This window comes from Aspergillus candidus (genome assembly GCF_002847045.1).
Source record: "Aspergillus candidus strain CBS 102.13 unplaced genomic scaffold BDW47scaffold_3, whole genome shotgun sequence".
Classification (NCBI taxonomy): domain Eukaryota; kingdom Fungi; phylum Ascomycota; class Eurotiomycetes; order Eurotiales; family Aspergillaceae; genus Aspergillus; species Aspergillus candidus.
The window spans coordinates 868517-892908 of record NW_020194008.1 but is presented as its reverse complement, the minus strand read 5'-3'; the positions used below and the strand labels follow the sequence as shown (position 1 = coordinate 892908).

The 24392-nt window shown below is 52.4% G+C and overlaps 6 protein-coding genes across 6 annotated transcripts; 1 reads left to right on the top strand and 5 right to left on the bottom strand.

The window, feature by feature from the left end:
• Positions 1–1063: 1063 nt before the first annotated feature.
• Positions 1064–4582, top strand: BDW47DRAFT_132367 (putative serine/threonine protein kinase; the record flags this gene model as incomplete). The annotated part of the gene is made up of 3 exons (XM_024817533.1): positions 1064–2300; positions 2353–2450; positions 2504–4582. Exons 1-3 carry the CDS (start codon positions 1397–1399, stop codon positions 4580–4582), a joined length of 3081 nt encoding a protein of 1026 aa, XP_024676037.1. The 5' UTR covers positions 1064–1396.
• A 289-nt stretch (positions 4583–4871) lies between these two features.
• BDW47DRAFT_43920 (uncharacterized protein) lies at positions 4872–5426 on the bottom strand. The gene has a single exon (XM_024819041.1). It carries the CDS (start codon positions 5233–5235, stop codon positions 4909–4911), a length of 327 nt encoding a protein of 108 aa, XP_024676036.1. The 5' UTR covers positions 5236–5426; the 3' UTR covers positions 4872–4908.
• Positions 5427–5618: 192 nt separating this feature from the next.
• Positions 5619–7370, bottom strand: BDW47DRAFT_122455 (DnaJ and TPR domain protein; the record flags this gene model as incomplete). Its single annotated transcript, XM_024815838.1, has 3 exons — positions 5619–5868; positions 5924–7085; positions 7163–7370. The coding sequence occupies 3 exons, from the start codon at positions 7368–7370 to the stop codon at positions 5619–5621; spliced, it is 1620 nt and encodes a 539-aa protein (XP_024676035.1).
• A 982-nt stretch (positions 7371–8352) lies between these two features.
• BDW47DRAFT_132364 (uncharacterized protein) lies at positions 8353–12243 on the bottom strand (the record flags this gene model as incomplete). Its single annotated transcript, XM_024817532.1, has 6 exons — positions 8353–8869; positions 8958–9422; positions 9479–9554; positions 9615–11659; positions 11756–11926; positions 12093–12243. The coding sequence occupies 6 exons, from the start codon at positions 12241–12243 to the stop codon at positions 8505–8507; spliced, it is 3273 nt and encodes a 1090-aa protein (XP_024676034.1). The 3' UTR covers positions 8353–8504.
• A 2873-nt stretch (positions 12244–15116) lies between these two features.
• BDW47DRAFT_122453 (uncharacterized protein) lies at positions 15117–15950 on the bottom strand (the record flags this gene model as incomplete). Its single annotated transcript, XM_024815837.1, has 1 exon — positions 15117–15950. One exon carries the CDS (start codon positions 15948–15950, stop codon positions 15117–15119), a length of 834 nt encoding a protein of 277 aa, XP_024676033.1.
• A 2912-nt stretch (positions 15951–18862) lies between these two features.
• Positions 18863–20232, bottom strand: BDW47DRAFT_98989 (GPI anchored serine-rich protein). The gene is made up of 2 exons (XM_024820783.1): positions 19560–20232; positions 18863–19504 (listed from the first exon to the last, which is right to left on the bottom strand). Exons 1-2 carry the CDS (start codon positions 20066–20068, stop codon positions 19396–19398), a joined length of 618 nt encoding a protein of 205 aa, XP_024676032.1. The 5' UTR covers positions 20069–20232; the 3' UTR covers positions 18863–19395.
• Positions 20233–24392: the final 4160 nt, after the last annotated feature.

Genomic DNA, 24392 nt, shown 5'->3' with positions numbered 1-24392 from the left:
TTGGCTGAGGTTGATTGTTTTGTTTTTCTTCCTTGAAATTGATTTTTTTGAAGATTAGAATGGGCGGAAAAGAAGAATAGAACGAGGGAGGAAAGAGGCTTATTGCCTGTTTCTCATCTTAGGCTGAGTTTGTGGTTTGGTATGGATGATAGAGTGTTTGGTGTTGGGTTGTGTGGGTGGTTGTACCTACTACCACCACTACTACTGCTACTACTACCGCCAGCCCTAGTTAAAGTAATATTTTGGAACAATAAATATATAATATAGCACTTTATGTAGCTGTAACCATGTTTTTATACCGTAAGTACACTACTACTACTAGATACTCGGGATAGAATAAAGTAGATGGTAGAAGTTAGGGTTACCGTGACACGTGCTTTTACTACTATTGCACTTAGTATGGATGCAACGCCTCTCAGAAATGCCAACAGTGAGCCTATCAAGTCCTCTCGCTGCATCCTTAGATGTAAATGAGGCACATCTGACGATCAGCCCTATCCTGTCGTGCTATTCATTTCGCATAGGAGCGCCTTCATCTATCGATGGGTTGTGGATTGGGTCTTAGTTTGAGTCCTTCTCCAGAATCCTTAATTTGAGCTGTTTCAAACCAATCTAGTTATATCCGTGACGGATCTGAAACTCCAGCATGACTCCGAAAGGCATGCTCGATAGCATCAGTCATACCTGATAGATCGGATGATGGGCGGTCCCGTGACAGGTCCCCGATGATCGCTCGTGGGATCAGCAGGTGGGTTATTGTAAGACCCCGTTGGCTGTCTCAACTCACATTATGGGTTCTCCACATTCTTGTATCTGACCTCGTGAGGAGAGGAGATCAAAGGATGAAGCAACGGAATGACGATAAACAAGCAGGTCACGGGATTGGATGAGGCTGACTATCTGCTTATGTAATAACCCCCAGAATTCATGTGATCCCCACCAATCAGACCCCGAGAAACACGCTGAGTCAGTAAGGCGGTCAGACAATGATCCCCCCTGATTCGATCAGCCTCCCTCTCTCACTCCACTTCCACTTCCACTTCCACCTTCATCCTCCACCTCTCTCCCTTCTGCCTGACGGAGAGTTTCTGCGTCGACTTTCTGCTTTCTCTCCCATACAGACTCTGAAGATTGTCTTCCGGTCCATCTATTGACTGTCCTTACCCTCATTTACTGCTGGTCAGTCGCCAGTCTGCTCATTGCGCCGCATCTCTTCACTCCATCATCCCCTGTTCCGCCGGTCCACCCAGGCTGACACCGCCCCCATCTCCTCCCCGCCGCCAACTGTCCTCCCCTTCCAACTGAACTTCTCCCCTTTCTCCCCCCTCTCTATGCCGTTGCGGTAGTCGTTTCTCTCTTGACTTTCTCTGGCCCCCCGCGAGGGTCGCCATCCGCCATGTCTGCCTACTCCAATCCTCAATCCTACCAGAGCCACTCGGCTTCCCATCGACCCGTGCCTACCTACAACCCCGTTGCTGCCGTCGCAGCTCCTGCGGGCACCCTGCTGCCCGGCACCAAGATCCAGGTGGGAAGCCATCGCGTGGTGGTCGAAAAATACTTGTCCGAAGGTGGTTTCGCCCATGTTTACGTCGTGCGGTTGTCCAACCCCGTCGATGGCTCCGACAGGACTGTCCTCAAGCGCGTGGCCGTCCCTGACAAGGCCGCCCTGGCCAACATGCGCACCGAGGTCGAGACCATGAAACGCCTCAAGGGGCACCGCCACATCGTCAAATACATCGACTCCCACGCCTCGCAGCTGCGCGGCGGTGGCTACGAGGTCTTTCTGTTGATGGAATATTGCTCCGGTGGAGGTCTGATCGATTTCATGAACACCCGACTGCAGAACCGCCTGACTGAGCCGGAGATCGTCAAGATCTTCGCGGATGTTGCCGAGGGCGTCGCCTGTATGCACTACCTTAAACCCCCGCTGCTGCATCGGGACCTCAAGGTGGAGAACGTCCTGATCTCCCGCCATGGGGGCACGACCTACTATAAGCTCTGCGATTTCGGGTCCGCGGCGCCCCCGCGGCCGGCTGCCACGTCGGCCGCTGAGGGCCGTCTGATCGAGGATGACGTTCAGCGCCACACGACGTTACAGTATCGCAGTCCCGAGATGATCGACGTCTACCGCAGGCAACCCATTGACGAGAAGAGTGATATCTGGGCGCTGGGGGTTCTTCTCTACAAGCTGTGCTACTACACCACCCCGTTCGAGGAGGTTGGCCAGATGGCGATCCTGAATGCGAGCTACAAATTCCCCAACTATCCGGTGTTCTCGGATCGTCTGCGGATGTTGATCTGTTCGTCCCCCCCCAGCAAAGCCTGCGTGGCTTCAAAGCTAATGCTTGGCAGCGTGGATGTTGAAGGAAAACCCGCAAAAACGGCCGAATATCTATGAAGTCTTGCGCGAAGCCTGCCACATGCAAGGAAGGGATGTTCCCATCAAAGACGTAAGCACTCTCTGCTCATATCCCCATCCCCACCGTATCTCACCCCCGGACAGATCTATGCCCACCGCTCCAAATCAGAGGCCCGTCGGTACCAAGAACTCCCCTCCCCGACGGACAAACCGCAGGTGGGGGCGGTCTTCTCCCCGCCGGTCCAAGAAACCCATATCATCCCCGAAATCGCCCCGATGCGGCGAGGTCGTCCCACCCGTCCCAGCGACTCGCAGCAACCCTCGGCTCATGCCACCCCGTCTCCCTACCGTGGCTCCGCCGACCCCTTTGCGGTCTTGGACGGCGGCAACAGGTCGCGCAACTCCACCGACGAGTTCACCAACCGGTTTCCGTCGTTGGACCAGTTTGACATTCTGCACGAGAAAGGGGACAAGTTTGAATTTGACGCTACCGTGGCGGAGTCCAAGGACGATGACGGACTGTCGCAGCGCCTCACCAACGCCCTGGCCGATGACGCCTTTGCCAAGCACCCAGTCTCGGGCCGGGAATCCGAGGCCCCGGCCCATAGGCGCCGTCAGCCATCCCCAGCGAAGAAGCGCACCGAGGAGTCGCGCGAGGAACCCTCGCGGTCTGCAGTCCCCCTCTACCAGCCTGTGCCGCACAAGCCCGCGATGGTGTCGACGGGCACCATGACTTCCCCGCCGGAGACGCCGCCTGCCCTGCCGGAGTCCCATTCCCGCAGTCGACCGATCTTCCGGTTCGCCTCGTCGGACAGCCAGCGGCGACCGGCCAGCCAGCAGTGGGCTGCCGAGGAAGAGGAGGAAGAGGTGCGGCCGCCCCTTCCAGCGCGAGTGCCGTCGTCGCGCCTCGAGCCCCTCCCGCGGAAGTCGGCGGAGGGATTGTCGAATCTCCCGGCCTCCTCGCGACCGTCGTTCGAAGCGCTGCGGCCCTCGGCGCGGGATCTCGACGACCATGTCGGCCGGTCCAAGTCGGCGAACAGCGGCACGTCGCGGCCGGTCTCCATGCAGGCAGGCCCCCGGCTGGAGATGCCTCGGGCGTCGGACAGCGCACGCTCGTCCCTGGACCGCCCGCGGTCGCCGTACGAGATCGGGGAGCCGCGGACGGAGACCGAGCGGGCCAACATGTCGGACATTGAGTACCTGCGGGCGCGGGAGGAGGAGGAGTCCAACCGCAAGCGCGAGAAGCGCCACAGCGCCAACTCCAAACATGCGAAACGGTCCAGCCTCTCGACCCTGTCCCTCGCCAACACCAAGACGATCTTCGCCGGACGATTTGGCGACGCCTTCCGCCGTTTCGAGCAGACCGACGGCAAGGCGCAGTCGCCTGCGGGCGAGGAACCACACCCGAAATACCCGGTGACGGTGAACACCGAGGAGGTGACAACGGTGACCGCCCCTGGCGGCGCCCTCGCCGACGACTACGACGAGGACGACGACGATGACACCGACATCTCACCCGAGATGCGCCGCGAGCTAGAACGCCGGCGGCTCTCGCAGGAGGAAAAACGCGTGGCACAAGCGGCAGCCGAATACCGCCGGCAGGTAGCCGAAGGCGGCGCAGTCACGCGGGATCCCTCGTCGCGCTCATCCGCCATCCAGAATCGCGTGCAGTCCCTCCTCAGCGAGGGCCACAAGCCCCCGCCGCCGCCCAAGACCGCCACCGGATACGGACGGTTCACGGAGGAGTCGACCCCCGTCCCGCACCCGGCTTTGCAGGCAAAGCCAACCTCGAACCCCTCCTCCGCCGCCGACTCCCGCATCCATACCCGCAGCGCTCTCCCATTCTACACCACCACCACCACCTCCACCACCTCCCCGTCCGCCCACCGCGGCGCAGCCGCAGCAGACACGGTCTCCCCCCTCCCCGACCGCTGGGAAGGGCCGCCCGTCCTCCCACGCCAGGAAACAGCCACAACGCAGCGCACAGGCTCCTCCACCTCGCGTCCGCCCGCCCCGCCCAAGCCCAAGAATCTGCGCTCTGACCGGCCCACCAGCCGCGACAAGGATGACGCCGTCTACAACGTCGATGATGATAACAACCCGGGCGACAGCCCCTGGGAAGCGAACTTTAGTCGACGATTCCCGAGCCTGGCGGGGCTGGAGATGGTGGAGACGGAGATTGAGATTCCGCGGATGGCGAGTCTCCGGACGAAGGAGGTCTAATACTTTACTATTTATATTATATTATATTATACATACACATACATATACACATACTTTTTTATAGACTTTTATAATGCTGTGTGTATAGATTCCGATAGATACTTGGATAGTGGGTGTAGTGATGGTGGATTAGTACGTATGGCAAGCTTATATTGGTTGACATCTACGCCGGAGAAGATAAGCAGACAGTGAAAGAAAAGATAAAAGAGAAATAAAGATTAGTAGGTAGTTTTCTACTGCGTTTCCATTTTCTTCATGCATTTGATGTAGTTCATTATTGTTTTTATCCATTCCATTCTATTCCACATGGTGAATATTGTCCTATCCTATCCTATTCTGCATGCATTAATTTCCAACCCGACAAGACAGAGCTCAAGTAAGTAACATAAGATAAAATCGAGCCAAAGAGAAAAAAAAAGTGAAATGAACCGTAGTGAAATGTTTAGATAGAATCGAGGAAGATAACGCCGACCAGCCAGTCCCATAGGTTGCGACCAGAACACAAGATGAGATGAAATAAAAAAGATAACCCCGATCGTAGAAATCAATGCCCATCCATATTGACAGGTACTGAGTTGCTTCCTCTCTTTGTATCTTAGTTTTCCGTGAAGAAAGAAAAAGGGAAAAGGAAGAGAAAGCCATGTAGACAACATGACAGATGACAACGTGTAGACGATCGATAGATGATAGATAGATACCACAGTAGCATGGCCAAAATGAAAATGAAAATGAAGATTAAAGAAATGAAATGAAATAGGAAAAGTCTATCAGGTGCATAACAACAGCTAGTATCGATCAATCAGTCAATCAATCAATCGGTCAATCAGTCAGTCAGTCAGTCATTCGTAAGGTACCGGTGCCGCGGCAGCATAAGCCTCTGCCCTTTTTGTTTTGGTTCTTTTCGTTCGTTTTTTTCTTTATCGGATTTAGACCTCTGGTCCAGGTACCATCCACAGGACGGTATGATGATGTAGATGCAATATATGCAGGGATATCAAAGAAGAGGAGGAGAATCGGAAGAAGAGGGAGATGAAGTTTAGAAGGGGAATCCGCCGAAGCCGCCGCCGCCGCGCTGGCCGCCCGCTTGAGCGAACCCGCCGCCGCCGTTCATCATGTTGAACAGGACGCTAGGGTCGATGTTGACGCTCTGGCCTCCCATTCCTCCCATTCCTCCCATGCCACCCATGCCACCACCGAAGCCGCCACCGAAGCCGCCCATGCCGCCACCGCCGAACATGTCGGCCGGATCCATCAGGTCGTCGCCATTGTCGTAGGCCGCGCGTTTCCTGGTATCGTTAGTATTGGAACTATAAATTTGTTCTAATTTAAGGGAAAACATACTGAGGATCGATCAACGTCTCGTAGGCTTCTCCCACCTCCTTGAACTTCTCGTCGCACTTCTGGTCGTTCTGGTTCTTGTCCGGGTGGTACTTGATCGCCAGCTTGCGGTAGGCCTTCTTGATCTCGTGGTCGGACGCATCCTTCTCCACGCCCATGATCTTGTAGTAGTCCTTACGCTGGGCCTTCTTGAGCTCGAGCTCGGCCCGGCGGATGTCCTCCTGGATGCCCTTCTCGGTGGGGTTGGCCTCGGCCACGGCCTTGTAGTCGCGCGCGGCCTCCTCCCAGTTGCCGGCGCCGCCGTAGGCCTTGGCGCGCACCTTCTGGGCCTTGGTGTAGCCGGGTTCGAGACGGAGGGCCTCGGTGCAGTCGGCGACGGCCTCGTCGTAGGCCTTGAGGTTGATGTGGGCCTGGGCCCGGTTCTGCAGGATCTTGGCGTTCATGTCCTTGTTGGAGGGGTCGACGGCCAGCGCCTCGGACCAGCGGTCGATGGCGCCGCGGTAGTCGCGCACCTTGAAGGCGGCGTTGCCGGCCTCCTTGGTGCGGGTCAGCTTCTGGACGAGGCGCAGCAGACGAATGGCCTGCTTCATGTCGGGATCCAGGCCCAGCACCATCTTCAGCACCTTGAGCGCCTGGTCCGTGTCGCCCATGGCGTAGAAAGCGCGGGCACGGATCAGCATGGCGTCGGGGTCCTGGCTGTTTTCCCGCAGCAGGTTGATGGCGATGTCCTGGGCCTTGCCCAGCGAGTTGTCGTTGGCCAGCTTCAGCTGGCCCTCGGCGGCCAACAGCGACCACGCGCGCGGCTCCTTGACGCCCGAGCCCAGCAGCTGGCGGGCCTGGTCCAAGCAGAAGAGCACCATGGAGATGCCGCGGTCCTCGCGCAGGGTCTCCTGGGCCTGTGTGACAAAGCGCAGCATCTTCTCCGCGGTGGCCTTGTCCGTGGCGGAGGCGGGGGGCTCAATGCGGTTCAGAACCTCCAACGCCTCGGCGGGGCGACCCAAGCTGGTCAGGATACGGGCGAGACGGTAGAGGATCTTGGAGTTGGCGGGGTCAAATTCCCGAGCACGTTCACAGTCGGCCAGGGCGTTGGAGTATTTATGGGCGCTCATGTAGGCGGCGGCGCGGTTGGAGAGGTAGACGGGAGAGGAGGGGTTGATCTCGAGGGCTAACGTTCGTCAGTACCATATTTGAAAAAAGGAACGTATCAAGAACATTGGATGAGAAATGGATGAAGCGCCATACCCTTAGAGAACTCCTCGATGGCCCGGGAGTAGTTGCCATCCTTGAAAAATTTGTTACCGGCGAGTTTGAAGGAGTCGGCCTCGGGGGTGTCTCCGTTGGAACGGTGAGGCGGGGGCGTGGGGGATCGGTTCTGGTTGACTCCGTTGGTGTCGGTGGAGGGGGTCTGAGGGTCCACGTCCATGGAGCTGCGGGCACCCGATGAGGCCATGGCGGATAATCGACGCAGCTCGTCAGGCGGAAGGTTGAGCGGATGAAGATCGGGGTCCCGACGTTTCCTCCGGGTTAGTGATTTCTTCGGTTTCTGATAGGGCGGCGGATTGGTCCAATGTCGAAACCGGTCCACGGGAGGCGCTGTCGGGGTCGAAGCGGATCGAAGGTGGGCGTAAGAGGGGGAGGAAGGGGTAGTCGAAGGAGCAGGCGACGCCGCAAGAGGAGGATGGCGGGGAGGAGAATTCTTCTTCTTCTTGGGAGGAGAGGGAGCGGGTTTGCGAGGGGGGATCGGAGGGGGAGAAGACGAGTAGGGAGGAGGATGGGGAGGATACGAGGGAGGTGGCGGAGCCGAGTGACGATTGGAAGACGAAGAAGAAGAAGAATGTAGAGGAGGAGGAGGTGAGGATGAAGATGGCGATGATTTCTTGGAGCGGAAGAAAAGCGTCGGCAAAAGTTGGACCATGGTCGCTGATTGGTCGGGTCCGGATCGAAGGACAGCGAAGGCGGTGGAAGATTACCTAAGCATATATCTCGCTTCTCTATCGGTCAACGGGCAACTGGCGACTGGCAACTCTCATCAGAACTGGACAGCAACTCGACATGGAACAGACGGGGGAGAATGGATTATACAGGAACGATGGAGTTGAAGAGGTCATGGCCGGCTGATGGCTATCGATTTAATTCAAGAGGCTGGAGGAATCCGTGTCCGGACGATGTTTTAGCTGCATACTCGGCCACTCCACCGCTTCTCTTCCTTTCCCTCCACTTCGATCGGTTTGCTGCCATTTTCTTTTTTTCTTTCGTCTTTTTTTTCTTTCCTATCTCTTTTCGACCAGGATTGCCAGTCGAAGCGATCTTTGTGACCTAGAAAGAAGACGGTCTGGATGGATAATGGTTGAGGTGACATTTTCTCATTCGTCACATTTCCAAGAACCCATCCGGACGATCATCAACCTCGTCACGTCAACCCAACGGAAAAAGAAAAACACAGCCAAATAGAAAGGCAGAGAAACCGAAACAGAAAAAGGAAAATCATGAACAGACCAAGTTGTTACCTGTCATTGGCCCCTACAATCCACTTCCACCCAACCAATGGTCTTGGTGCTGCACAGCCAGATCAACACCCCCCCAATCAATGACCATCGTCCGTCGCCTCCACATCTTCTTCCTTCTTCACAGTCGGGGAAGAAGTCGGCGTCAAGATCTCCTCCAGCTGTAACGTCGTCTCCATCTTCTCCACCAGGGACTGAACCGCCGTCTTGATTTGCGTCTGGGACGCCGTCGCCTGCTGGATCTGTGGTGCCACCAGCGCCGCGTGGTAGTCGCGCACCACCCCGGTGAACGTGGTTTCGATGCTTTGCAGCTGCGAGTCGCTGTTGCGCTGTAGCGTCGCCAGATCCGAAATCAGACGTAGCGTGCTGTGCTGGAACACTGCTTGGCTGCGGGTTCGCGCCGTGTCGGACATGATCCTCTGGATCCGCCGCAGGGTCCCCCGGCCTACGTGGGTCAGTGAACCCTATCCATATCCTTTCTGGACATAATAGTAATAAAAATAATCCCAAAAGTAAGAAAGGAATAAACGTACCATACTGGTCCGCACACGCCTGGTAAGTCCCTCTCAGTCCCTCCGCAATGCTCTCCGCAAACCCTCGGTGCGGGTCCTTGGATTCGTTGCGGATCCCCTCCTTCGTCATCTGGAGGTGCTGTGCGATACTCTCGGCCGTAGCTCCCTTGATCCTACCCAGTCGCTGGTCGACCGATGCCGGAATGCTGTCAACGGAGGCCAGTGCGGCTGTGTGGAATCGGCGGAGAGACCGGTCCAGCTCGTGCTGCAGGTCCAGCGTAAGCTGCGGCACCACTTCGTCAAACACAGCCCGCCACGCAGCGACCAGCCTTCTCAACGCCAGATTCGCCAATTCCTGGTTGAGGTTGTGTCGGCAAAACACCCCGTCTCCGCGGCAAACAGCTTGGTATGTGTTATATCTCATGGTCGTGTTCCACCGACGAACCGCCCCGGGGAACTTCTCCTGGCCTCGGGCAATGACGTCCGCTGCATCGTGGTCAGTGAGGTCGATGCATGTGGTGGGGGAGGGATAATTCACGTACGAATTCTGGCTGCGATCACTACATCGATGGCTTGTTTGAGATTCTGTCCGAAATGGGCTCGGTGTTTCTGCCATGCCTGCACCGGTCAGTCTCGCCTGACAGATATCATCTTCAGTCATAAGGAGGGGAAACGTACTTCTTCCAAATCTTTAGCAGCCAGTGTAAAGTCCACCTCAATAGCACGACGCTGCTCCTCCGACAACTCCGCTGCCAACGGGTTAGGCGTCGTCCACACCGACAACGACTGCAGCAGACGGTTAAGTTCCACAAGGAACCGCCGCGCCGCCGCCTCGCGCGCCCGCTCCGTCAACGAGATACAATGCTGCTGCAACTGGGGAATTTCAGTCTGCTTGAGCGTCGTGAATCCCTCGACCACCGACTCTTTAGGCATGCGGCCCTGCATCCACTGGTACGCGCGGGTCGACACGCAGAACACCGGCAACTGTTCCTCCGCCGCACGGTAATCCCGCGCTGGTCGAGACGGTGACTCGTACAGCTCCTGGTCCGTCTCTCGCAGGATCTGGACAAACCCACGCTTGAGCTCCTGCTTGGAGTATGCGTTGCGCGCCTCTATGCACTGCCGTTTTGCCTGCTCCTTGCGTGCCTTGTCCTGCATGTCCAGGGCGTGCAGCTCCTCCTCGGCCGTTGTCACCTCCTGTCGGAGCCGCTTCCGCCGGGCGTTCAAATTCTTCTGCTTGCTTTTGACAGACGCATAATGCGCACTTAGCTGTTCTGTGCTTGATTGCTTCGGCGTTTGCCTAGAGACGGGGGAAGCTCCCGCGGTTGGGAACACATCGCCCTCGGGAGTCGCAGAACCGGGTAAAGTGATGTCGCTATGCTTTCTCTTGTTGGGCGACGTTTCCGACAGGTCGGCCGGGGCCTCCGCCAGCTGCGCCTCGAGCTTCTCCACGTTGTCGTCCACGGTCTCCAGTGCATCCCGTATGCTGTCCCGTTTCATGCACAAGTCTGTCAGTCGCGCCTGGAGCTCCTGGCGCCGGGTCGACCGGTCCTGACCTGACTCGGTAGCCGACTCCTCCAGCCCCAGCGACTCCTCCACCTCGCGGATGGAAATGTCATCAGTCTTGGTGCAGATAAAAGTGATGTCGTTGAACGCGTTGTCCATATGCATCTGCATCCGGGAGCTATCGTCCAGCAACTCATGCGCCACCTTATCGTCGACCGCCCGATTAATCGGCGCCACGACCCAGTGCGCAGCACATCGCTTCTTGTACTCCAGCGACACGGCCGTGCGCCCCGCATTCGAGTCATAAACACCCGGCAAATCAACCAGCACGGCACCGGTCGCCAGCACAGCGGACTTGAGAAACACGCGGACAACCCGAATCAGCGGCCAGATACCGCCCTCATCCGTCTCCCCCTTCCCCGCCGTCTTCTTCTTTCCCTTCGCCCGACTATCAATATAAGCCCTCAGCTTCTTCGAAAACAACTTCACATCATCCCCCTCCAGCACAACCCTCCCTCCCAACCTCTCCCGCAACGACGACGAAGCCATCAACTCCCCCACCTCCACACCAAGCACATCCCCCGCAGTCCTCAAACGCGGATACACAGCACGAATCTTATCCAGCGCAACCGCCGCCTCCGAGTCACTCGCAACCTGCCCCACAGCGACAGCATCCTCCTCCGCCCGCAAAGCCTGCTTCAGCGCGACAAGCTCCCTCTCCCACTCAGCAGCGCTCACGAACTCGATCTCCGCGCGGTACCGCACGGCGTTGTCCGCGTTGTACGCGATCTCGATTGCCACGGCTGTGGCGGCGCGCATGCAGTTCGTTGTCAGAATGCGCTCTTCGTCTGTGATTGCGTTGATCAGGGACGATTTGCCGGTGCCCGTGTTTCCAGTGACTGCGATGTAGACTTTGGGGGGTGTGGCTAGGGTGGTGATTCTTGTGGCTTCGTCAGCCCAGGTGGCATCTGTGGTGGTGTTTTGGAGGAGGGCGTGCAGCTCGTGCAGGAGTGGGAGGCTGCGCTGGACTGTCTCTTCGAGGGTGGTGAGGGTAGTTTTTGCCTCTGTCTTTGTATCTTTGCCTGCGCTTGTATCTGCGCCTGCACTGGCACCGTCGTACCTCGCCCCGATAGTCAATTGGCTCTCGCACGACTTGGAGAGTTTCTCAGCCGTAGCAGCTGTAGTTACCGAATTCAATCTCTCCCTGAAAGTAGTAACTGCACATATCAGTATATCAACACGGCTTTCTCTTTATCTCTCTTTCCATTTCTTTCCCTCAGGGAAAGAAGAGGATTAAAAAAAGATATACACACCAGAAACCACCCCAGAGACATCCCCATAAACCGACACAGCCAGCTTCTCATACCGCCCCATCTGCAGCCCGTAGCCCACAGACATGAGTAGCAATCTCGCTTTGGCGAGAAAGACATCCCTCAGGATTGGGGTTAGGGCTAGCCATCTTTCATTGGGGACTGGTTTTGGTTCTATTATTGTTAGAGTTGTGCGTATACTATACCTTACTCCAAATCCGCAAAGTGGAAAGGGATATATGGCTGGAATGATACACCCACACCCACACCGGCACTCTGATATCTAACGAGGATGGAAGACAGAAGAGGGGGGAAGGGGAGATAGTAGATTATTACTCACCGACAGGCACCACACTAGAGGTATTAAGACCAGATGCAGACACAGAAGTAGGTGAAGAGAAGAGGCCAGGATGGAAGTTACCATGCTCGATGCTGTGGAGAAGAAGGGCGATTTTCTGCTCGAGGTGGTTTTCATCCTGGGTCGTGTCCATTTTATGGTTTCTTATTTGCTTTATCTCTTGGTTTGTCCTTCGAGGGTAGTAGGACTTCCCTGGGGACTGTTAGTTGATGGTTTTCTCGGGCTTAGAAGTGGTAGATGGTGTCCAAGTACTGTGAAGTTACTCCGTATGGAAGTAGGGTGAGTTGATGGATGAATATGTGGGTTGATGGATTACAATTAGATGACAAGTAGTAGATAGGAGATGGATAGTAGAGCAGAGAAGAAGAGAAGAAGAGAAGGAGAGGAAGAAAAAATCAACAGAAAAACAGTCATCGCCGAGACGAATATCTCGGCGAGCTTTAGGTATTCACAGGTTGTGATGATGTCGTGCTGTTTCGTGGTTATTGTTGTTGTTGATATTGTTGACAGACGTGAGAGTAGGAACAGGTGTCGTTTGTCTGCTTGTCATTATATTCACTATATACTCAAATGCTATCATGAGAGCATATGTGATGGTTTATTTTGAAATATTATTGAATTCATTTGCTAGATGGGATATCACAACTAGTAGTATAAGAGTATATGGCTTAGGGCTAGACTTGGAAAGATAGGTAGTAAAACTGATATTAATCAAGAAAGCACACAACTAGTTGAGAACAATAGCATCTAAGAACTAGATATTATCTCGACCTCAATAGAAAGCGTCACTATCCATAGAAAAAATAGAAGATGGTCTTATGTTGATAATATGCATGGCTGATAGGGGCAAACGATACTTCCTTGGATAGTAGAATAACCTGTTAACAACCACTACACAATAAATGAATTTAATATCAACCTAGTATCATCATAGGAATGCGACTAGAATTAAGAACCATACTATGTCTAAGATCGCCTGTAGCAGACTGGATCTTTGAACCATGCACCCTGTAGACTTTTGTACATGCTCCATTTTATGCTGCATGCCAAGATACTAGGGTTGATATATGAACAGGGGGGTGATCTGTATCCAGTATCTATGGGTTTCCTATCCGATCAGGAGAAATAAAAAGACGAAGATGTACACACCATAAATTTACAAAACAATAAACCTGTTGTGATAGTCATACCTAAACCCGCAATATACCGGCTAATTTCACTAGACCAGCTCTCTCTTGGAGAAAGCTTCCTTTAAATCCATCGGTTCAACCTCATTTCCATTGTCAAACATCCAATCAGTCTATCCAGCTAGATAACACATCGCTAAATTTTTATTCAAAGACAACATGTTATCCTATATATTCAGATTACCTTCCCTGCAGCAGAAACAGCAAGCATCCCACTTATTCTCCACAGCAGCATATACCAAACATTTCAGCAGGAGATAAACGCGAGAGCGCAGGATTCTTTCAAGAGAAGCCCTATCCTACAAGCAGCTCCAATCATATCACAACCAACAAGCCTCCCCAAAGTCAGATATAACCAAACCCGCATCAGAAGCAACATCCCACTGCGGCAGGGTAGCAGAACAGAGTCTAAAAATACTCCTCGCACCGCAGATGAGTCTGGCGCTGACACACCGCCTAAAAAACTAGTTCGTAATGCACTGTGGTGCCAGAGTCCACTCCCCGTACTGCTCACGGACACATCGTGCGCGGCGCAGAACGGCGCAGACGTGCTTGTCTACGCGGCGGAGATGCTGCGCAGCGGCGTCTCCAAGGCCTAAGAGAGCCCTGCGCGGGATTTCTGGAGGAGCGACCACCAGATGGGGGTCTTCAATGGCACGATAAATGTATAAATGGAATTATATGGTGGTAAGAAGATGGACATTAGGATTGGGGGCGGTTTGGGGGTGGCTTCTTGTGCTGAGGCTAGCAGCGCTGGGGATTACTAGCGGAAGCCATGTACTTTATGGGGAGCGGTTGGAGATTACTTCTGATTGTTGATTTATTTTTGATTTTGGTCAGATTTACACTGGGAATAGTTCGTAAATCGTGTGCTCGTTTACATAGTGGGGCGTGTCCATGGCTATGGCTATGGCTATGGTAAAGGGTGATCGAACATCATGCTCTCTAGAATTGACTCCATAACAGGACATAAATAGATTCTTTTATACACCGCTAATAACAATCATAAGCAGTAAAGAACACACGCGATAAGTAAGCAACCAACAACAACAATAACAATACCAACATCACCTAGGTAATCAGCTAGGTAATCAACCAACAAACACCCAACCCCCACTAATCCATCAATCGAAATAGAAAATGCTCCGTACCGCCCCTCCTAATAATAAAGATGATCGCCCACAGATCTTCATCTAACAGTGGAGCCCAAGCGATCAACACGACTACGACTCGTCTTCCCTTTCAGTTCGGGCTCGGTTTCCACTATCTGCGCTATGCTATGCTAGGTTATTTCTATCAGTTAGTATTTATTGAGCTAGGGAAATAGATAGACACACGAGTCACGAGTCACGACAGATGAGGGAAATGAACACGAGGCTTGAGAGGGGGCGTAACCAGGTAGTTATAGTGTCTTACTCAGACTATGGGGTGCTTGACTAGTTGGCTAGCTACTCTCGGCTCAGCCCCTGCTCAGGCCTGTCGGTGAGCCGTAACATGTGAGGTCTCAATATAGCTTTTTTGTCTTTCGATGTCGAGTTGTATGTGTAGGTAGGTAGAATATTGAAATTTTTGTTAAAGAAGTTATGTATGTATGTACATTTGAAGGAGAAAAAAATAACACCACCGCCAAGTAATACAGCCAAAAACAGGAAGGAAAAAGCAAATGAAAGAATGAAAGAAACCGCTATTCATCGCTCGTAGACATCATCAGAATAGATCAGTACTACCCAGTACATAGACACAGGTAGTAATAGTACATATTGTACAGAATACTTCCACTCTCTTTAGAGAAAAGCCAGAAATAAAAAGTTAGAAAAGATCATTCAACCCGATTGATCCTCCTCGCCACAGCAGCCCATCTCGACGACCCCCTTCTCCCCTCGCGTCCTCCCCCACCGCCGCAAAAGCCGCCGCCACCAGTTCCCCCCGCCTCGTGCGGCAGCGGCGGGAGCGGGCGATCGTAGATGTGTCGCTCGTACGGTGGAGGCGGTGGCGGTAGCAACATCGCCGCGGGGAGCGACATGTCCGCCACGTCCAGCACGGCGCTGTCGCGCAGTCTGGGCGTGCGGTCGACGGCGTTCATGTGTGCTGGGGTGGAGGAGGAGGCGGATGAGGTGGTGCTTTCCATGGAGCGCGAGTGCGCCAGGGTGGGGTGGCTGGCCCAGCATGGTCTTGATACCGGTGATGCGGGGGCTGAGTTCACGAAGACCCAGATGTTTTCGCTGTCGAGCCAGACGAGTTGCTGGTGGGCGCTGCTTTCGCTGCGGCTGTGGCCGTGGCTGGGTCGGGAGGATCCTGCTCCGGAGGGAGAGAGCGTCCGTTGGGGTGGACGGTGGGAGAGGTCGTCGTGGTCGTTGTGGAGGGTGTTGCGGCTGCTGGGGCGCGAGTAGGTCGTTTCCCAGAGGGTTTCGACGCCGCTCCAGCTGGGGGTGGATTGTTGTTGGGTTGGGGGCGGGTGGTAAGTGTGCTTGTTGGGGATGGGGACGGGGCTGAGATCCCAGGTGATGTCGGCGGGGAGGTTGAGGTCCAGTTGGATGCGTGGGATGTGTTGTGCTGCAAGGTCGGCATCGTTGAAGGGCGAGATGGGTGGTGAGGGGGATTCGCTCAGGCGGGTGATTGGGATTGGGGGGCCTTCGAGGGAGGAGAGATCCATTTTGAATTGAATAGTCTCTTCGTTTCTTTCCTCCTGATATATCTTCTCCCTCTGTTCGTTTGTTCTGTTGACCTGACTGGTGTGAAATTGAAAAAAGTGGTTGTGGACGGTGTGGTCGTCTGTCAGTGTGTATTATAAGGTGATCATGGCCGGGCAAGAAGCGTCATCCCAGTGAGGATCAGTTTGATGGATCGTAGAAGGATGTAGTTGTGGATGCAGTTGTGGATACAAGCCGGCAGGTCTCAATTCCGGTCAATGATGAGGGAAATTCCACCAAGTTGTACGTATACCCTTCTATAAGCCGTATAAGTATACGCGTTTGCAGGTTGGGAGCGTATACAATAGTATAAGTAAGGTAAGGCAAGGCCCAACGCAGAACGCCTATAGTATCAAAGGATCAGGCAGTGCAAACAAAAAAACAATGGCCACAGCCAAGCACCAACAATAAAATAATATTGAGCATCGCCATCGACTATAATCGCCATCCAACAACACACAAACCCCCAGCATGCGCCCCTTTTTTATTTTATTTTTTTATTATTCCCACCTTTCGAGTTTTCAATATTTGTTTTACTCGTTTCACTTCCCCCCCCAATTCCTTTATTCGGTAGACTAAGGGTCGACACGAACCCGTCCTTTTCCCCGTTCGGTACAAAACTGGGGGGATTCCCACCGGGCAGTCCGACGAAGGATCAAATGGAAAACACCAGTAACTACTCCTTCGAGTCTAGTTTTGTCCGTGGACAAAATGATTTCCGTGACTGCTCACCTACCGAGGGTGGCTTGTCAGCGGGGTTCCCCGCGATCGTGTCGTGTCTTGTTTGGAGGCGAAGTTGAAAGGAGAGACGGCAATAGTACTACGTAGTAGGTATGATACAAGATGGGGTTATGGATCGGAGTGACCGACGGAGGTCGTACCACATCACGTCATGTTCAAAGGATCGGGGTCAAAGGATTGAAGTCTTTGTTAGTATATTTGCCTTTGTATATCATCAAATCCCCATGTAAATCCATTGTATGCAACTACATATGAAAGCATTGATATGACCGTAATTACATTTATGGAGGTACATAATATAATGAACAAAGAAAGCAGAGTAAGACGAGTGCCTCATAAGCATATACCTGAAAGAGCATTTCGTCGTCAACGAGGGAAAGAAAGCCAAGACCCTAACGCGACACAGCCACGGCAGTGCCCCTTTCGGCGCAGCCCTACCGACAGTATTCCCCGATGGGTCCGATCCTTTGATGGGCGGATGGCGGATGGCTAGCGGATGGGCGGAACTAATGATGATAATGATTATTTCTTATTATAGTCGGTCATCTTGTTCTGTTTACAGGGACCATCGCACATTAGGGGGCGAGTCAGATAGTTACTATGATGACACACTGTGTATCCGTGCTTGGCTGGTTTATTTGCTGGGTGTCCCGGGAACGACTTCTAGAAGAAGGATGGAAGATTCTTCGGTTAGATCCAGCATTCCAGATCTGGGTTTGTTGTGATCCTGTCATTACTCAATAGTGCGGTGACAGGAAGAGGGGTGAATAGGGTTCGGGGTGATATATCTCGCCTATGGTCTAGTAGGTTTAGCAACGTCGATGAAACATCCATGCGATGAACTATCAAATACCACCATCACTACTACTACTATTACTGCTACCACCACCACTACCATTGTCACTACTACCCCTCTCCCCTCATACTATTGTAAGTATAACCACGATGACCCCGTACATCAAAGCAAAGTATCAGCTGGACAGACCCAAAAGGATGCCAACTGAGCCTCGCTACCAAAGGCGACCCCTCCTGCAAAGGATCAGGATCCATCCATTCAGCCTGCGTTTCTCAGTTTGGCACAGTCCTCCTCAGAAAAACGAAATTACCTCCGTGCACACACATGGCACCGAAAACATAAACAAAATAGACAAATCATAACATGAAACAAGCCTTCAAACATCACCACTTGACTAGTCGCATCACAAGGCATTAGGGTAGGGTAGGCTCTGTGCGATAGACAGCTCAGCTAAGGTTGACGGGCAAATCACAGCAATCCCCTAAACGGTAATAACTGACCATTTTCCGCAGATGGCACTACCTGTCAAGTGATCTTCTTGTGATCTGACCCCCAGACAGTCACTGTGGTCGACGGGATTCTAATCCATTTGCCTGCTTGGGTAGTAGTTAAGCTGGAGGTTGAAAGTAGGGCGGGCATTAGGTTTGACTACATTTACCTAGAGAGGTAAATATGAACGATCTGGTACTGCGGCTAATCTCCACCTGGCAAGGCACCCTGCCAGGCGGTAGTGGTAGGTAAACTAAGCAGGGTACGGCAATGTCACCATCACTTTCAATCTTCCCGCCCAGCCCACAATCGAATGAATGGAGTGTCTGATGGTCTGACCCCACTAGCTAACTAGCAGGCCACCTTAGAAGTAAGTAAGCAGGAATATATTAACCCTGCAACAGGATCACTCTGGCGGTGAATGTGGAAATAACATCTGTCACTTACTACTCTATTCAAGACCGCCTCCCTTAGCCTGGTAGATAACAACATCCTACCCTACCTTATTTTTTTTCTAGACGGGTTGAGCACACAATGCACACATTAAATGGTGTTTTGATCATTTCAGGTTGCATAACCACAAACTACTTTATTGACTACATTAACAGTTCGTGGAATACCAGCATTAAGGTAGCCGGTCCGGGTGTTGACTGTCCGAGTGTCCGAGAATCTTACCCTAATTGGGTAGGGGAGGGATATTCAGGGGGGGACAATGGGTAGAGTGAGACGAGTGAGACGAGCCTGCACTGCTGTGCTGCGCTCCTCGCAGCCTTGCCTTGCCCCTTGCCTTCCAGCTGACGAGTCCATGCATCTGTTTCTACCTGATACTGTGTACCACGTACTCTCTACTAGATAATAATGAGAACTACCTCATCAATTCGATAACATAGAATTAATTATACAGACCGAATAAAATCATACAAATAAAAGGTATATGTTAGAAAGAGAATAAAAAGATAATTGGAAATTGCCCCTACAGGAAGATTGTGAAAGCGTTCATGGTTTACATTAAATCGTATCCAACCAGCCAGGCTTGCTCGAGCATGCTTCACACAAACTCCTCCGAAGCAGTCCGAATAGGACATTTCCAAAGATCAAGAAAGGCAGAAAAATAAAAAGTAAGAGATATAAAAAAAAGATATCAGGCAAAGAATCGGATTATACTTTCCTCCAAACCACAAGGTTCACAACAACACAAAAAAACGAAAGCTAAATAACATACCCCCCTCGTCCGCTCTCCTATCCACATCTCTCCCTATAAACACAACTCCACATTCACTTGGTCCTGGACAAGTTCTCCCCGCCGGGGTATATAGCGAGGTTCAAGGCCCAGACTCAAACTGAGAGGGATCCCGGGGTTACACTATAGACACGAAGGGAATCTAAGCCAGGAAGAAGGCGGCGGCGGCGGCGGCGCCAGCAAGGCCGAAAGAGCCGCTGACGGTGTTGGCAGCGCCGGTGAAGAGGGAGCCAGGGGCGGAGGTGGAGGGACTAGATATTTATTAGTTGGGACAGTTTGAGAGTAGATGGGAGATAGAATACTCACGTCACGCCACCGCTGGGGATAGCACCCGCAGCAGAGGAAGAAGCAACGCCGGTGGGGACGACGGGGACGGAGGGCTTGTTGCCAGCGGGCTTGGTGGGAGCGGGAGCAGAGACGGTAACGACAACCGGCTTGGAGCTGACCTGGGGCACGCAGGTGGTGAACTTCTGCCACGAGGTGGACAGGGAAGGAGCCGGGGCGCTGGGGGGAGCGGGAGCGCTGGTGGGGGCAACCGGGGGCACGGCCTCGCTGTTGCTGGGGACGCCGGTGCTGCTGGCAACCTCGGAGGCCTCGGAGGAGGTGACGGCCACCGGGGGAGGGTTGCTGGGGGTGACGGCGCCAGCACCCTCGGGGGTGGAGGTGGGGGTCTGGTTACCGGGGCAGTCGGTGACGGTAGGACCGCACGAGGTGATGGTCACATCCTCGGTCTGGTAGACGGTCTCGACGTCTCCGTTGGGGAGGGCAGCGGCAAGGCCGGCGAAGAGGGCAACAGTGGCGGCAGTGAAACGCATTTTGAATGTGATTTTTGTGTTTGATTTGCGGGTTGCAAAAAAATAAAACCGTCAAGGTAGGTTTAAGGTGGGGGTTTGAATTAAAAAGAGAGTGGTGGTAGTTGGGGGTATAAAAAGAGTGACAGACCGAAGTCAAACGCGTAAATGCTTCAAGCAGTAAAAAGTTTGGGGCTTGGGAAGAAAGAACGGATAGAAAGAAAAGATGGAGGCAGACGGGGGAACTGGACACCTTTGTATGGCCTGGGAGATTACCCTGGAGAGATCGTCTCAGGGTGTTTTTTTATTATTATTATTATGATTATAATTATAGTACAGTAAAAAAATGATTAAAAAAAATTATAATAATATAATCTAAAAACCACAGGAAAAGAAGAAAAAAGGGGAGTCCATAGATGGAGACCTTCCCAGTACAACTAGTCAACTAGACTCAAAGTCAATCATCCATTCCCCGATCAAATGATGGAGAGGAATGCGGTGAGTCGTCGGACTCGGTTGACCTCGTGGGATCCGTCTAATGGATCGATGGGATTATCATTGGTGGAGGGAGACGTGGGCAGGATCAACTACGCGATCACTAACTCACTAGTGTCGGGGTTAGTCTGGCGCATGCGAAGTGAGCTGGTGTTGATCTGTCGGTCCTTTGCTCTTTTCAGTCTTCTCAACTCCTTGGAACTTGATGTGCTGTCATGGACTGCTAGACTGGGGGGACAATAGTCTCCCCAGTCTCCTTCAGTCTCCTCATGGGGATGATCCCATAATTTCAGAGTTCTCTGTATCACCTTTTTTTTTCTTTCTTTCAGGTATTACCCTCATCTCACCCTTTGATATTGAATCAGAGACTGCATATATTCCCCTGCAGATAATTCCCCCACTCATTGGACGGATAATATCCTGGTAAGAACAAGTTCATAGTATTCAGGGGAACGGCCAAGCCACCAGACGTTGAACCACCACCCCTCCCCAGTTAGACTTCGTTTCAGGTCCATTACACAGCCAATCACAGTATAGTGAATGGACCAGCAGGATCCGTTCCTGACGCCATGAGCCATTCATGCACCTGGACTCATCCCGCCGTGGGTCTTTGTTTGTGGTTTCTAGACGAATGATCGGAATCCTGGTGGGTCGATATCCACTTCCCCCTGTTTCCTGCTGCCATTTTTATCCTCCTTTCTTTTTTTCTCCTTCTTGACTTTCCTTGACCTTCCTTTCCTGTTGGTGTCTTTCTTTTTTATTTTTCTTATTTTTTTATTATCTAATTGATATTTTTGCTCTATCATCTGAGCCATTGTTAGGTGGGATTGTTCCCTGGCTTTGTCTGTGGCGAATGAACCCAATCCTTACTCGACCAGTCCTCCCGATTACTATCCAATCTGACTCCGTATTCATCTAAATCAAGCCCTATCTCTGGGTATCATCCTGAGCAGCCAATCGACTGATTGAACCAGGCAACCAGGATGCATTTCCACTCGCAATTAGATCCCTCACTGCGGATGACTCCGACCGTACAATACTCGGCTAACCACGATCTCCCTCCGTAGTCCATCCATAGTAACAGACTACAGACTACGTCCAACCGTCCTACATCCTCAATCCTTCATGCACCGTAAAACTAAACTAAACTACCGACAAGCATCCCACGATCTTACCCTATCCAGACACCGTCCCCCGAGACCTAAATCGAACGAGACATCCAGGCGAGAATGCGCCCTGCAGCGCCGCGTAGCGCACGCACGGACGCAGCGGCAGCTTCTCATCTCCGAGCCTTACGCCAACGTATCCATCATCCCTGATAGACAACGGGGGTCTAGAGTCTAGACGCCCGTCGAGGGGGGAAAATAAGGCGTGGTGTGTCGCTCGACTTGCGCCACACTTTTCGAAGCTAAAGCTTATCCCTGTTAGGTTGATATCGTCGTCTGCGTTCTGGGGTCGTGGGATTAAGAATCAGGGGGTGAGGCGTCGGTTGGCTTGCATTCGGAGTAGTCTATGGGGGGTTTTTCCTTTTTTTTTATTCGTTTGTTTTTTGACTTTTAGGGAGTGGCGCTGGTAAGGTGCGGGTACTTTTTGGGCCGTTGTGTTACTTTGACTGATTGATTGATTGTTTGACTGACTAGTGACTAGTAAGTAGGGACTGGTGTGTTGACTGTTGAGGTTTGATAGTGGGTTTACTTTTGGGGGTTGGATATGGGTTCTCAACGCACGGGTGGTGGATAAGAGCCTAGGCTTCGGTTTGGATGTTGGATGTTGTAAAAGGGATTTGGTGATTGCTCGATTATCTCGAATATTCAGGGTTAGAACTCAGGAGGTAGTGTGAATATTCACGTCGTTTGAAAGGCTTCCACCGTCTAGTCGTGACAATCGACAGACTATTGACAGCCACGTGCCGCGTCTAGATATCAGTGCACATACACCGTCGCACCTACAAGGCAGCTAGTAGCTACATCCAACAATGATAATAATTAGATAGCGGTGAACCGCAGTGGGCACTCAACATCCACTGACTACACATCTAGACCGGCTCGTTTTCTCCAGATTCTGTAAGAATCCGGCTAGTTCAAGCGGCTTCTTCGGTCGGTCTTCCAGTCTTCCGTGCGTAGGGGAAGCCGAAAGAGTCGAGGTATACGAAAAGGGGCGGCGGGGGGAGGAGCACGTTCAGGGGTTGACCCAAAATTTTTCTTAATTTTCATCCTTGTTTTTTAACCCTGATTTTAGAATCATATAGTTTGGGGTAGTTGATAGTTTATCTGGGGACAAAAATAGCATACGTCTTGTTGTTTAACTTTGTCTTTAGATAGATATTGGGAAGTTAAGAACAGCGGTCGATAGGAGATTTTTATTGAAAGGAGTGGAACAACTCAATAATATTACTCAACCCTCGTACAGCACACTCGATTCGACAAAAGAGAGGCAAGAAAGAGAGGGGAAAACTGGATTTCCCAATGCCCACATGTGCGAGTCTCCACCGATCAACAGGGGAAGAAAAGAAGTTCGCTCGTCTTTCCCCCCCCTTCTTCTCCAGTAGCCCTGCAGTGCAACAATTGTGATGTGCGCTACTCGGCCGTTTCCAGGTTTGGTAACCATGGCTGCGTTGTTCTTACGACCGTCTTTTTGGTTCATACTACGGATACCTTGGTAGTCTACCTGTTGACCTGGGTATTGGTTAGTTTATCGTGGTGTGTATGGTGTGTCAGGAGTATCTCTTCCTCTAGTCCTAGACACTGGTACTGCCGGTCACCGGTCACGAATTGACAGCCTAACAGTAACTGGGGCGTCGCCAGGAGCGTCGCCTGGGGCCGCCTACCTTTCCTATTAATGCAGGAACCGGGATGATCGGGGATGATCTAGTGGGGGGACAAGTCTGGTTGCGATGGGCTGCAACCGAGGATCGGCCGCCGTCCGGTACCGAGGAATATCTCCTTGTTCATGATAAGAGTTGCCTGCCAGCTGGACTATGGAGTATGGTGTGGACTACGGGGGACGTTGACACCACACCTCCTATGGTTAACTTATACTATCTATTTAGGACGCTCCCAGAATTAGGATGTTGAAGATTACCACATGTTCCGTCCTTCAATATCTGGAGCAGTGATGCTGATCAGTCAACCCTCGGGAGAGTTACCGACTACGGTCAATCACGTAACAGGTCCTAATTAATAATGACGGGCTTTTCTTCTTGTCTTCATCGCTGGAGCCTGGGATGGAGTGCGAGTGGTGCCCGCTTGGCAGTCCATTTCATGCCTCCTTATGGACCCCGTTTCTTTCTTTAGAGATGCGTCCCACGGTTACCATCTATCGGATTTGGGCTACACAATTTTCATCGAACGACAAGAAAAGTCAATGATGGCTGTGCACTGTGCAGTGTGGCTGCCCTTCCCCCCCGAGTTTTTTTATCTTTCTTTTTTTCTCCTAGTGGGTCAACCGCACTTTGATTCCTCCGATGTCACTTGTGTTTTTTTCCCTCTTTTAATTTCCTTTGCTTTTATTAGTGGCCTTCGAAGGTCTCCCTTTCCCAAACAATCCTCTCACCTAACCAAGATCCGAAGATACAGCCGCCGGATGATGTCAATGGCTACGACTAAAACCGCTGCTGCCGCTTCATCACCACAGGGCTGAAGTCCGCACGTGTCATCCTGTCCTGTCATTGGCCTCGCTGCGGTCAAAGCGTCTGGACTTGACGCCCGAATCCAGTACAAGTCTCCCCCCTTCAGATGTAGAGCAAACGTCGAAGCCTAACGTGCTTGGGTTTCATCATTCTTTCTGTTGGCTGACGCGTCGGGGGTTTTCTTGTTCGGAGCCTACTGTTAGTAACATCGGAGGGGTCCGCCCT